At 47.7% G+C, this 14,071-nt stretch overlaps 6 protein-coding genes across 6 annotated transcripts; 4 read left to right on the top strand and 2 right to left on the bottom strand.

Annotated features, from left to right (window-relative positions):
• Positions 1-1,264: 1,264 nt before the first annotated feature.
• On the top strand, positions 1,265-2,065 carry FSST1_010801 (uncharacterized protein; the record flags this gene model as incomplete). Its single annotated transcript, XM_083233868.1, has 1 exon — positions 1,265-2,065. The coding sequence occupies one exon, from the start codon at positions 1,265-1,267 to the stop codon at positions 2,063-2,065; it is 801 nt and encodes a 266-aa protein (XP_083080497.1).
• A 319-nt stretch (positions 2,066-2,384) lies between these two features.
• Positions 2,385-2,914, bottom strand: FSST1_010800 (phosphatase YCH1; the record flags this gene model as incomplete). The annotated part of the gene is made up of 2 exons (XM_083233867.1): positions 2,385-2,710; positions 2,800-2,914. 2 exons carry the CDS (start codon positions 2,912-2,914, stop codon positions 2,385-2,387), a joined length of 441 nt encoding a protein of 146 aa, XP_083080496.1.
• Positions 2,915-3,993: 1,079 nt separating this feature from the next.
• FSST1_010799 (HD domain-containing protein) lies at positions 3,994-4,866 on the top strand (the record flags this gene model as incomplete). The annotated part of the gene is made up of 2 exons (XM_083233866.1): positions 3,994-4,235; positions 4,290-4,866. The coding sequence occupies 2 exons, from the start codon at positions 3,994-3,996 to the stop codon at positions 4,864-4,866; spliced, it is 819 nt and encodes a 272-aa protein (XP_083080495.1).
• A 1,190-nt stretch (positions 4,867-6,056) lies between these two features.
• On the top strand, positions 6,057-7,466 carry FSST1_010798 (uncharacterized protein; the record flags this gene model as incomplete). The annotated part of the gene is made up of 1 exon (XM_083233865.1): positions 6,057-7,466. One exon carries the CDS (start codon positions 6,057-6,059, stop codon positions 7,464-7,466), a length of 1,410 nt encoding a protein of 469 aa, XP_083080494.1.
• Positions 7,467-10,374: 2,908 nt separating this feature from the next.
• On the top strand, positions 10,375-11,303 carry FSST1_010797 (chitin deacetylase; the record flags this gene model as incomplete). The annotated part of the gene is made up of 3 exons (XM_083233864.1): positions 10,375-10,661; positions 10,710-11,074; positions 11,131-11,303. The coding sequence occupies 3 exons, from the start codon at positions 10,375-10,377 to the stop codon at positions 11,301-11,303; spliced, it is 825 nt and encodes a 274-aa protein (XP_083080493.1).
• A 1,056-nt stretch (positions 11,304-12,359) lies between these two features.
• On the bottom strand, positions 12,360-13,512 carry FSST1_010796 (uncharacterized protein; the record flags this gene model as incomplete). Its single annotated transcript, XM_083223731.1, has 2 exons — positions 12,360-12,531; positions 12,590-13,512. The coding sequence occupies 2 exons, from the start codon at positions 13,510-13,512 to the stop codon at positions 12,360-12,362; spliced, it is 1,095 nt and encodes a 364-aa protein (XP_083080492.1).
• Between the last annotated feature and the right edge of the window lie 559 nt (positions 13,513-14,071).

The following is a 14,071-nucleotide window of genomic DNA, read 5'->3' as shown; positions in this document are numbered from 1 at the left end:
GCGACATCGCCTCAGAAACAAGATTCAGGGGTCACCCAGCACGATATTAATCTTATGTGGTTCACCAGGCTTATGCTTGGTCGAGCTCTGTTAACAATTGTTGTCACGTTGCAGTCTTGGCATGTCTGACGAATTAAACAAAAAGTTGACTGGTACATTCAAGACTTCTTTTGCGCCTACAAAAGCATATTAGGAGAAACAACCCTCACGAAATCATAACCTTTGGCCTCTCAAAGCTTGACCCCAAATTCCCCGCCAACCCCTGAACACCCATTGTAAAATCTCTCTCAACATCTCCGTGTCTCATCATACACTTGCATCGGTCTGTGTGCCACTCTTCTGGGCAATACGCTTCTTACGCTTACTATCGGAGATAAGGCGAATGCATAAGAAGATGATCGCCATGGTGACAATGAAGGCGAGCACTAAGAGGACTTGGACGTTGTTCGTCTCCCACGGGTTGGTGGGGGCACTTCCGTGGACTGCGAGCCTCTTGACCATGGTGTTGGCGTTTGAGTGGTTGACTGAGATGTTTGGAAGTTTGAGGTTTTCTGGCAACGATATAGTTTTCGTTGAGCTATCAGATCCAATGGAGTGATTATAGTGAGCGTAGGCTTGGACATGAGTGCGTGAAAAGAAACCGCAAAGTCTCTAGGGGAATCTTCAGATTTATATATGTTTATTTCATTCAACTGAACCTTACTACTTAGCCCGTTATGCGCCCATTTCCATCTGTTGATAAGGAGATATCAGGAGTTTAGATGTCCGAATTTACGTGCGAATCTTAAGTTAAGTAACTCTTTTATTTAAATTCAGGAATCTTCGTGAATCGGACGAATGGAAAGTCGTTGGTCTTATGTTGCTGTGTCGAATATGCTCTGGAGCTCGTCTAAGTTCTCAACCTTTTTGCGATAAGAGTTGAGGCGACTATATGAGCACTTGTCAACTGGCTGAGTTTCCTTGCTCTACATTTCGATCCTCTTCTGATAGGCCCGTTTCTGTAGGAATTTTGTTCTTTTTTCGTTCGCTGGCCAAATTGTTCTCGAGGCAACAGTAAACCTTGAGTCTGATAGCACCCAACAAGATGAGGTTACTTTGTTGCTCGTGAAGAGTTAATATCTCCATATACATTTATTGATATGCTTGTATTTGTGCCTCTTTGTTTTAAGAGTTTTTGTCAACCCTTTTGGTATTTCTTTAGAACCAACCCTTTTGACTCGCAGGAACTATTCCCTTTACACAATTGTCCTACAAACATATCATCATGGCGCCACTTCCTACAATCTACGTGCGCCAGTCTGTCGCTTCCGGTGCAGATTCCGTCGATGGACTGTCTGTCCCAGGCGAGGCCACAACCAATCGTCATTCCTCTCTTGAGCCGCGCGAGAAAATACCAGGACTCAACGAAGACACTGTCCCACCGCCCAAATTCGCCGAATCTGATAACGCTTGGGACTCGCCCCTTTCTGGTTATGACATCCCTAAAAGAAATCGACACGCTCGTACTTCTGCTCCAAATACTATCAATAGTAGAAGAGGAATCGACTTCAGTCAGGGATTCATCTTTGATGATGGAATGGTCTATGATGTGGATGAATATGAAAATAGACATTCTGGTGCTCCCAGCCGTCCACCTGTTGGTCCCCCCGGTCGTTATGATAATCGACCTCCCAGTCGTCCACCTGTTGGCCCCCCCGGTCGTTATGATAATCGACCTCCCAGTCGTCCACCTGTTGGCCCCCCCGGTCGTTATGATAATCGACCTCCCAGTCGTCCACCTGTTGGCCCCCCCGGTCATTATCATGGTCGACCTCCCAGTCGTCCACCTGTTGGTCCCCCCGGTCATTATCATGGTCGACCTGAACCCATGACGGACGATCCTGCATTTGATCGTACTCCTGGCGGGCCGATGGGCGAGGTTGGGCCGTCTGGTCCCTCATTCATGGACAGTTACGGAAACATGATCTACGCCGGTGTCGGTGTCGTCGTTCTTGCAGTTGGTGGCTTTTTTGGTTTCAAGTGGTGGAAGAAGAAGAAGGCTGCTGCTGAAGAAGCTGAAGAGTAGGCTACTCTGTGAGTGTATTCAATCAAACACGGTACTAAATCGGTTTGCTAGCTTGAACTGACAAAGGCTTCGTTTTGGCAGTGCGATATGAACGAACGATCGGTTGGGCATGACTGGATGGACTCCTATATGACGATTAATCTATACCCATCAATATTGTTTCGTTACCTGCCATAACTTTTTGGATGGCTTCGCAAAACTGGTCTGGGATGGGATATCTTTTAATGCACCTCTCATCTTGCGGATGCTATTCTATACGAGGATTTCTGCATCAGCGCAAGATGCCTCTATGTAGTTCGCAAAAATTCAACTCAACTTCTTAATAATTTTCCCAAAGATCCTTGACGTATCCCTCTGTCAACCTCTCGTCCTCACCGTAGACTTCCTGCCATCCAGAGAACCCTTGATCCAAAATAAACACATCTTGACCGCTCTCGCCCTTGGGGTCTTCACCCATGGAGCGTAGAAGACCATCCCGCTCTCGCAGGTACTTAAGTGCGGCACTTGGACCTCGCTGTTGACTCAACGCACAGTGAAAGACGACTGTCTTTTTGTCTTTGAGGCGACGTACCAGAGTTGGCATCATGGAGTCTAGAGTGTGTGCGGGGACATTGGTTGAACCCTTGATGTGACCACCGATGTAATCTTGGAGACGTCAGTAGATATTCCGAGTATTATCTAAGATTCCTGGGGATATGATTCCAGAAGCAAGCTTATCTGAGTATTCAACTTACCATTATCACGAACATCGACAACAGCGAATGTAGGATCTGTGACGTTGACTTCCTCAAGGATCTTTTCAGAAAGAGACTTGGCCGATAGCCGCTTTAAAGAAGCAATTGTTGTCATTGTGCGTGTCTGTAGGATCAAAGACTTTGATATTTTCTTGAGAGGTTGCATGTAAGAACGAGGTTGAATGAGAACGGAACTAACGATGAGGCTCATTCAAGGTTGAATTATAATCAATCCCGCAAGTGGAGCTAAATTTAGTGCCATTTTCCTTTAGTGGGCTAGCAACCCCACAGGAGTCTTGGTATAGTAGAGGAGGGTTGTCGTAAAAGAGGCTCTACAAAAAAGACATTTTCAATATTGGCTCTGAAAGGGCACCCTTCATGGAAACGATCACTTGACCTAATATGTAGGGTACTTGATTGCTGATATGATCACCATTGTCTTTGCAAGCTGGAGTTTATTTCTCAGTCTTCGCCTAACCTATACCATCCAATTTGACTTTCATAACAGAACCAGCACTGGGCTTATGTTCTGATTCAACTTTAATATCCGTGTCGATAACAAGTTTACGTAGCGGCGCAGTAGATCGATACAAGCATTGTTCCATCACGACGAGTTCGAGCCACCTCACACTTAGCTTCGAGAATACACAAAGACACTCCCTCGGCAGCTATCTACCTGCTATAGAACACTTGTGAGTAGATGTGCCTGATTGCTAACAATTAGGTGTCTCCGCCGGTGCAAATACCAAACATCCATTTTCTATACCAGTATCTCCGGTGTAGGGATTCCATGGAAGGTAAGTCTTCCTTTTTGCATCTTCCTACACCGCGTCTAAGTGATAATGTTGCTGCTACCCTGCAAGATCCCAGATCCAACCCCTGCCCAATGACGCACTAAGCTATCTGGGGCTTTCAGGCGGGCTGACCATCAATGGTCTCGGCACTGGCTACTACTACCCGCTTTTAACCAACAATCTTCGGTTCTAGTCTCTTCTCTTCTGTTTCCATGACCCATTCACCGATTGCTCTCTTGTTATGATTGTCTCTACTGTCCTACGGCCTCGGCAAACACTTCTCTTTGTCAACTCTCTTAAATCTGCAGCCAATTCGCTACGACTGTTCCCTTCTTCAACCCACGCTGTCGACATTGACTCAACCCCACGACGACACATACAGTACCGACTCTACTCTAAAATGGGTTCGCAACCGGAACAGACCAAGGAGAATGGACACCGTACCTCGGAAGAAGTGATCGCAAATTTGGGTTTCACACCTATGGTCACGGTCGATGGCCAATGGACTGTTGACAAGGTCGTCAAGGAGATTCCTGGTGGTGTGCCTGCTGAGGAGTCCTCGTCACCGCTTCCCTTTTTCCACATGCTCGAACGACTCAAGACGACCAAGCGTGAAGGATGGAGGCGGTTCGGCATCTCTAGGTAAAACGCATTCTCGATACCCTATCTCTCAGAGGAAATACTGATATATCTTAGGGGAGAGTCTATCGCCGACCACATGTATCGCATGTCTATGATCTCCATGTTCGCGCCACCCTCCCTCGCTCCCAAGCTCGATCTCGCCAAGTGCATGAAGATGTGCCTTATCCACGACATGGCAGAACTCCTCGTTGGCGACATCACCCCCGTTGACGGCGTTCCCAAACCCGAAAAGAGTCGACGCGAATCTGAGACCATGGACTTCTTGACAAAGAACCTGCTAAGAAACGTCGCCGGCGGCACAATAGGCGAGGACATCCGCGCCATCTGGCAAGAATACGAGGACTCCGAAACGCTCGATAGCCACTTTGTGCACGATGTGGACAAGATGGAACTTCTTTTGCAGATGGTCGAGTACGAGAAGCGCGGTGAGGGCAGACTAGACCTAGGCGAGTTCGCGTACGTCGCTACTAGGATGCATTTGCCGGAGATGAAGGCATGGGGCCAGGATGTTCTCAAGGAGCGGGAGGCTTTCTGGGGAAGCAAGACGCATGTTCACGGCGAGGAGGGCACCAACGGAGGCGTCACTACAGAGCGAAAGGGTCAGCAAGATGACTACTACAACAAAGCCTAAATGGGCTGAGAGTACGTTTCTTTGTTGCGAGAAGAGTTGGATGAATGATACTAATGATCTTGTGATGGCGCATGGAATAGAGGAAAGCATGGGACGGATGGGGCTATTAGATGGTATGTTCTACGTGGTACAAGATGAGATAGACTTGTTAGAGGAACGAGCAATGATTAACGACATGCAATTGCATCTAGAACTGTCATGACTTGTCTCCCTGAAGCACCTCATGTGATGATCGACGATATTAATCCAAGACAGTTCTGGATGCCACGCTTTTGATATCTCAATCCCTTTCTCAACATTTCTTTGTCAGTTTCAGATGAACCCTGTCGATCTTGAGTGGACCAAACCCTGGGCCTTCGCCACGCCACGCAGGAAGCTGTAGCTGCAGGTCGCCAACAAGCAGGAATGACAGTTTTAATTAGCCACTTTCTTCCGCAGCGGTGAGATCTAAACAGGTTTCAACTTTCACTTGAATAGCTTCATCTCCTTTCACACTCAAACCGGTCTCCAGAACTCTTCCGTCACTCTTTTACTTACCTATTTTCTAACAAATACCGAGGTGCCGATACCTATAACTAGGATTGTTCATCATCTGGCCAATCACACCCATCCAAAAACGCCTGTGCTGGCCCCCCAACCACCCCCAACCATCCAAACAAAACATCGACAATTTGCCGAAGGAACAATCCATTATCAAAATCAAGCCTCACTTTCAAGGCGCATCCTCCATACACCATCTTACTCCTTTAATAGGCACTCTCTTTTCATTCGCGCCTATACTTTGCGCATCTGCTTGAGTCGGGCGGTTGTTTAAGCTTAGGCAACCTTTGTCCCCTCCATTTCCCCAAATCTCATGCGCTCATCATCACAAGACATAATCGTCTATCTCACCTAGTCACGAGGCCGTTTCATCAAACTATCGCCATCCTCGACGAAACGGAACAATTCGATTACTTGCATTATCTAGCTCTTTTTATTCTCGATTGCGATCGATCCGAATATTCGATTCTCCATCTACCCCGGATTCGCTTGCGGTAGTGAACCTGATGTGTCTCGGCTGCCCTTGACCTTGACCTACCGTTAATAGCTTCGCTGCGCTTAGAACAAAAGGTTATTTCATCACCGAACGATCGGCAAGCGAGCCGCACCCTTTCGACCTCCGCTTTTCGCATTCCTATCACCCAGACACGATGACTATCCCAACGCATTTCCACATGCCTGGCGGCTTCAATCGCGAGGGCGTTCACCCTGGCCTGTTCCGTCCGCCCATGTCTCCAAGCTCGAGCACCAGCTACGGTTACGCCTCCCCATACAGCACTGCGACACCCGAAGGGCAACCTGGAAAGCGCAAGCGGACCTGCCATGACATGTCACGATCGCAAGACATTCGCATACACGATGACGTCGATAGGCACGGCTACTTTGGATCACCCCTTTCTCAGATAAGAAATGACGACATGCGTTATCAGCTTGCTGGACAACTCGATACACCAAACGCCGGCCCTTTTGATACTCGTATGCTCGACGAGAGCGTTTATTCGGATTCAGACTATCGTCGCGCGCTTGGCTCTAATCGAACGCAGCACGATATCGATCACAACGACGCTGGCCCGACACAACTCTTCAATCTCCCTCCAAACCCAATGCCTTCGCAAGGCTGGGGCAGTTTCGCATTCTCGACTATTGGTGGCGTCGTCGGCCGTGTATGGGAGTTTTGTAAAACTGGTTCATTTAGAGGATTCCAAGCTGGTGGCGGCAAGGCATATGCGATGAATTCTGGCAGGGTGGAAGAGCTGGACCAGACACTGTTCGAAAGTCATCAGTTCCCTGGACGTTTCCCACCGCCACAGGAAGACTACTTCAACCATCAGTCCGATAATGCCGACCATGAGATGAACAGCGGCGCATCCACACCCACAGCACCGCACCCGAAGAGAAGACACACTGATAATAAGGATGAACTTGGCAGGAATTGGGTCATGGTGAGTGATGAGAAACCAGCTGAGCCAGAGCCTGTACCCAAGCCCACTCCTCAACTGCGACGTCCGTCTTGCTATGCGACCCCTCGAAACCGGAACTCGGGTCCCTCAGTGACAACAGGTCGACGCATCAGCGCTACTCCGTCATCTCGATTTTCATCGGCCTCTACTCCTGGTCAGCGACGATCAACCATCAACCGACCTTCGAGCCGATTATCAGTTGGCCCCTCCCCTTCGGCCCCTTCCCCTCGCGCAGCATCAACCGCCTCTTTCGCCTCTTTTACTTCCTTCGGGTCCCCTCGTGAGGCAACTCCAAGCAAGATTCCCCAACCTAGCCGTCGCCGAACCGCAGCTGCACCGTCGCCGATAACCAAGGCATCTTCACACCGCCGGTCTCATAGTAATGCCTCAGTAGCGTCAGGACGTGGAGGGTCCGCCGAAGCCAGTCCCCGTCTCACTGCAGAAGCCAAGCATCTCGCAGCCCGCCGTAAGATGGAAGAACGAGATGCAGATGTACGGATCAACGCTTTTAATAAGCAATTACAGGATATGATTCGTCAGGGCAGAGAAGCGTTGGGCACGACGATAGAAGTGGAAGGTAACTGGGATGATGACCTGTGATGCAAAACCTGCTGCCATGCCCGTATCCACGTTGTCACTACCGTTTGTCTCACTGATACCCTCTTTCTATTTTCTTTACTCTTCTACCTGGCAGAGCGCCGTTGAGCACATGTTTGACTAGATTCTTCTTCAGTGGGATCTTTACGAGGGGAGTTTTTTAACGTTTGATTCGTTGATTGATTGATAATATGGGCGTTGAAGCGGTATCGGACTGAATTGCTTTCTTGTTTTACCAAAAACTGACTCGCTGTACTCTTGACACTTTAAGGATGGCCATCCTTGCTCAAATAAGCATAAATATTTGGTTCCTTCTGACTTTCTTCTAAGCTCGTGCTTAAATTTAAATCTCTCGAACGGGTAGGGACCGGGGTTCGTATATCCGCCAGTACGGTGAATATGCCATCCCAGCTGCTACTATAGGAAACGTTGAGGCTCCAGAACGCTCCAATGAGAAGTGATCTGGCTGATAACCCTCGCAGAGGTGACCCCCTGTAGCGTGCAAATTCGGAATATGGTGCCAGATATGGAGTAGCCTCTGCCCCTGGCATATAATTGCAGGTTTTATATCATCTGGGGAATCTCATTAATATGCAGTGAATTTTTGGGTACCCTTGTTGCATAAAAGCGGTCTCTATCGGCGTGACTGACGTCTTGGCTCTATTCGTATTCACTATGAAAAGGGTTGGCATTATTATATGATGCAGTTGTTTGCTTATGAGGGTCACTATTACCGCAATCGCCGTTGAGTGTTTTTATCGCTCTTGGCGCTTGGCTTAGGTCAGGCAAGTATTGTATACGAGAAGATGCAACTGTAGTAGTTGATGAAGAATCTGTGGGTTTGTTTTTTCTCCTTTTTTTCTTGTAACCGAAGAACTTGGCGCATATCACATCATGACCCCAAGAGATTGCCAATGCGTTTTGGTCAGCCTTGCAGATCAATCAACAACTCGCTGTTAAACGAGACGGAGCTGAAGAGTGCAGAGGCTTTTGGGAGATCCATTTTTAGTTCCTTGAGGTTTTATTTGAAACGGAGTTGATGGGATAGACAGGGATGGATTCTCCTCGAGGAAAGGGGGGCTTACAGTACATCGGAGCCGTTGATGTCCGTCTTGGTTACCACTTTCGCTTATTTCTATAAGTTTTTTCTTTTCTTTTTGTTTTCTCTTTTTCTGACTGTCTTTACTTGAGACGGTGCTAAAGGTCTCGGTGTTGTGGGGATGGATGAGTTCGGCAATCGACGCGAGTTTATTAGGGGCGGCTAGACGAAATCCTTTATTCAGAACAGTGGGTTCTAGTGAGCAGTGGGTTCTAGAGAGCACTAGGACTGCACTGTTACTACTAAGGTAGTGAAAAATTGTGTAGATCACTCGTATAAAAAGTGATGGTGTTGAGGTTAGATTAGCATACGTCAAAGGAACTGTGATTTGCTGCTGAGTGCATGCATGATTAAGTACAGTAAGCCATTAATGCAGGCTGCAAGCTGATAAGTGCTAGATGGAGATAGGCAATGGCCACTGAAATGACGATGTTCATCAATTCTCTCGTGAGATCCAAGACAATTATTTCTTCTTGGCGTCGTACGTCGGTTGCTTCTGATCGAACCGAATGCGATTGATATGACTGATGACCCGCAATGCATGCATCATTCAGCCCTGGAAATGAACTGTGCCGCCTGTACCTGAAAGCCCGAGGTAACATTCTGTACTGGGACTGTCCCCTATGCACTTTAGGCACCCAGTCACCGATTGACAACGTGTAGAGTCGTAGACCCGGCGGCTACCTAAAAAGTAACCGCTTACAGTAGACGGTGCAATTCCATTCGAGGGGCTATTCTCCGGGATGGGTCTTGGGGTTTCAGGGTATTCACTGACAAATCCGACTCACACTCGCAACTCTAAACCTCGTGAGACAAGCCACGTTCGGTTATCGCGAATAAGGTTAACAGACGTCCAAATAACCTTGAATTAGGCTTAGTCTTTTAGTGTCTGAGTGAGACGGGTCAGAGCATTGGATCGTCCCGCTCAGATAACGCCACAGCCCCATAGACAAGGTCAAGGACAAGGTCAGGCCCGACAGAAGACCTGATGAACAAGGATAGCTGACCTGAACCCATGGATGAGTATCATGGGATGGGAAATGGATATGCGCCATGAGATCCCGAGGAAGCCATGGTACATAGTACAGTAACGGCAAGGCCATGCTCCCAAGAATGGGCACAAATATAACAACGACATATCCATTTATATGCAAGCCACCCTTGTCATTGGAAACTGCCAAGATTCGCGATATTCCAGCCAAACCCTCAAGTCTCCAATCCAACCCCCGTCCCGTAGCATCAGTTCCGGATCCCAGTCAGAGAAAAAGAATACTATCTGCAGTATTGAGAACCCCTGCTGTCACCACTTTACCATACTTCTGCACTAATAACTCACTAATAACAAAGCTACTACTGAGCACTACAGACTGCAGTGCAGGACGAGGGCCTGGCCTCGTACGTTTTTGTCCTCCAGGGATACCCTGCTCGTCCCAAGAGAGCCACACCCGGTCCCGAATTGCGGCTGCAGTAGTTGCTGATGCTGATGCCGATACCTGTCAGTGACTGAGTGTGATTCAGCTCCGTCGGTCTCGTTGAGCACTCCGAGCCTTACAGTGAATGTCTGTCTGAACAGGGCTCTCTCCTATCTAGACGCCAAGGTCGAGATAACTATATATGAACAACTTCGTCTGCTGTTCTGGTGTCTTTTTTTCTCAGCAGGTTCAACAGCCCAACTCATCCATTCCACTCGTTTTATACACTCGTTACCTTTGAAGCTACTTCTAGTTTCAGTACTGTCGTTTATCGTTTCTCTAATCTCACACGTCTTATCTTATCTTATACCCCAAGACACTACCTCCTAAATCTCTCAAGATGCAGTTCTCTCTTCTTAAGCTTGCCACCTACGCTGGTCTCATCCAGGCCGCTGCCGCTGCCGTCCCCGTCGGCACTCCCATCACCAGCTGCACTGTGGCCAAGAACATTGCCCTCACCTTTGACGATGGTCCTTTCGAGTACACCACCGAGCTTCTTGACCAGCTCAAGAAGTACGGCTACAAGGCCACTTTCTTCCTGAACGGCAACAACTGGGGCAACATCAACACCTACAAGGCTGTTGTCCAGCGAATGGTCAACGAGGGTCACCAGGTTGGCTCCCACACGTATGTCTCTTATCTTTGATTTCGTCACATATACTAACAATCCCAAAGTTACAGCCACCCTGACCTCGCTACCATCAGCAGTGCCGAGATTCGCACTCAGATGACCCGTCTTGAGGCCGATTTCCTCAACATCATCGGAAAGTACCCTACCTACATGCGAGCCCCCTACTTCAGCTACGGCTCCAACGCTCTCCCCGTCATGAAGACACTTGGCTACCACGTCATCGGTGCTGATGTCGACACTCTTGACTGGGAGTACAACACCCCTGCCGAGACCGACATTGCTCTCAAGCTTTTCAAGCAGGGCACCACTGCTCTCCGTACCATCTCTCTTTTCCACGACGTGCACGTCAACACTGTCCGCAACCTGATCCCCAAGGTCCTTGACGCCGTCAGCCGCAGCACCCGTATCCGTAAGTTACTCATTATATGCCAACCATTGTTATCTGATATTAACATATCTATTCAGCTGTTACCGTCGGCCAGTGCCTTGGCGACCCTGCTGCCAACTGGTACAAGACCACCAAGCGCACCAAGCGTGATCTTGAGGAGGTCGATGCCCTTGTTGAGAAGGAGGTTACTGAGCGCGCTCTCTCCAACTACATTGAGCACTCCCGCTTCCGCCGCACCACCCAGGCTTAAACGTGGTCTGATTTGATCTGAGACGCACGAAACGACATCTATTAATGTGCTAAAGAATTATTGGTTTGATTTGTCAGTTTTAAAAGCATTATGCATTACCAATACTTCTTTTGTGTTGCCTGCACATAGATGATAGACACGGCTTATACTATATTACTATACATAATACACTATTCCAGTTTCTTCAATTATATCATCAGCATTTAAATTAACCTTTGCGATGGCGTTATCTGTCAAATTTAGTGACAATTAAAGTGTTACACCCTATAGGTTCGGTGGCTTACACGGGCCCTGATGTAGTTACATTGTCAATATAGTCAATGACTCGCATTTCTCCAATGTTCGTCCACTTCCGTCATCACGAAAACGGTCATGAGACTAGCCGAGACAGTATTCTCATCTTGTGTATCTAATGTTATTTGGGTGTGTCTCGGGCCTCAATATGTAAAATGTGAGTGTTGAGAAGCTCAAGAGTGAAGGCGTTTATGTCAAGATGTATGCCAAGTAGGCATATTGGCTTGGTAAAACTGAACTAACTCTCTGACATGACTGCCGCTAATGTAATGTCATGATAATGACATGTAAGTTTATAAGCATGCGGGATAAGGTAAATGTCAGTTCCAATTAGCAACTGCCAAGGCTTCATTCAGGTCGCCTACTGTCAAAGTCAACTGCCGAAGCTCCGGCTTGTCCGACTGAATCCAAGACATGACATATTTTATTAGTTACGGAGTAATAAAACTCCATCCATCTTCTTTTTGGCTAGATTGACTATAGATTGAACCCTAAAGCGCCACAAAGCGATGAACAAGGGGCGTAAAAATAAATCCCTTGATCCTGGTCGTTTCAAGGTAACATTCAGGCACGGGCTGGAATGGACTGGACCGGACTGGACTGACCAGGTGGGTGGTAATGATAACGTGCCTCGAGTGAAACCTTGCAAGTTAATCCTTCTTAATCCTTGTCGAATATTTGTACACTTTTATCCAACAATTGGTAATTATTTGATTGAGCCAAAAGACTATCTGTCTACCTTGAACTTTGCGCTACTGCAGTTCACGTATGAGATCGTCTACTTAGGCGATGATGCAGTATCTTATCCGGACCAGCGTTGTAGATTTTGGCTCCTAGAGTCTCCTTACCTGTAAAGAGAAAGCGGAACTCGAGCTCAGCTATGGACCAAAGATTTAACGCTTGATGTACTAGGGGCTTACAGCGATCCAACATACTAGTTTTCCAGCATAGTTAGCATGTGATCGCTCAGGATCAATGTGTACAGTACGTACCGGCAGTCGAGAATGGTTCTACCGTGGGATTCTCTACCCTTTACAGCTACTGCATCAATGTAGGATGCTGCGCCTTTCTCCAGAGTTCGACCAAAGAGTGCAAACATGCCCTTGACCGATCCACGAAACCATGTCGCGCGCATCATCTTGTCGGCGAGTTGAGTGTCTCTGACGAGGAGGTGGGTTACGAGATTAATCGTTACTTCCTCGGGGTTGACGACAGCGGCCAACGCGGACAGGTACGGCTGCAGCAGCATCTTGGTTTTGAGGAATCGCTTTACCGGGGAACGGCGGCGGAAGAAATTTGACTTCTTCAGTAAGTCGGCGCGATACATCTCATCATGTGCTGTTGGCTTAGATTTGTACCATTTGGGGTTGTAACGCCTACCAGTGACGATTGTTAACCGTGGTGTTTCCCCTTCTGGAGAAACTACCTGGAGCACGGGGACGAAAAGTCTGGCTAGGAGGGCCGTGGAGAGACAATTGACCTGAAACATCTTTTCGGTTCCTGTATAGGGCGAAACCGAGGCATCTGATTCAAAGGTTCCGGCGTTCAGAATAACCATGTCGAGACGATCCAATTCAACTACCGCACGTTCAGCGAAAGCAATGACAGAGTCATATGCCTCCATCTCCAAAACCCAGACTTGGATATCAGCATGGGGATATTGGACCCGAAGTTCACTAGCCACTGCTTCTCCTCTCATCTCGGTTCGTGCACTCATGATGAGCTGAGACACACCGTGGGAGAGGAGTTGTCGACATGCTTCGAGTCCAAGACCGCTGGTTGTGCCTGTGACGAGAGCTGTTTTACCGGCGAGGTTAAGATGTTTGGAGGGATAGTGATCGGCAGGTAGCAATCGGTCTAGCAGGCGGTGCACCAGGCCTGCCGCTTTTCGTTTGGGTTGTGGGAAGCCTGCCATGATGGTGATGGTTTGTGGTTATGGTGAGAAATAGGCAATATTGAGTGGGAGAGAGGAGGGATAGGAATATTTTTCAAGCACAATTTAAAGTCAAATCACATTTACTGATAAGGGTTAACTTGATAATAGTTGGGCATTTTGGAAGTCTATTCTTGTCTCCAAGAGTTGAAGCTGTACAAAGAACATCTAGGTAGCGACCACGACCTTTTGATATTACTTAGTGATGTTGAGCACACCAGTAACCTATAATGGTAGACGTAGATTTGTAACATCTTCTGGTAAACTACAATTCGAATGATATTGAGTAGTCAATAATGTGTTGTTTTCATTGCAATTCTTTATGCCGAATACTACCAAGGCAAATCTTGATCAAGACTATGAAAATAGCCCTACGGGAACAAGCTTCCGTGTGGAACACTGATACACAAGGTATAACAGAGCATTCAAAATTATCTGTTACAATCGACCCATCACTGAGTTGTGTGGATTTTATGGTACCTATATTGAGGCTATCATCATCAGTATGCCTGGACAACACTCCACTCTACAGATCACTACT

This window comes from Fusarium sambucinum, chromosome III (genome assembly GCF_050947815.1).
Source record: "Fusarium sambucinum isolate potato_lamoka chromosome III, whole genome shotgun sequence".
Classification (NCBI taxonomy): Eukaryota; Fungi; Ascomycota; class Sordariomycetes; order Hypocreales; family Nectriaceae; genus Fusarium; species Fusarium sambucinum.
Note: the sequence above shows the minus strand (reverse complement) of the source record. Positions and strands in the feature narration are given on the sequence as shown.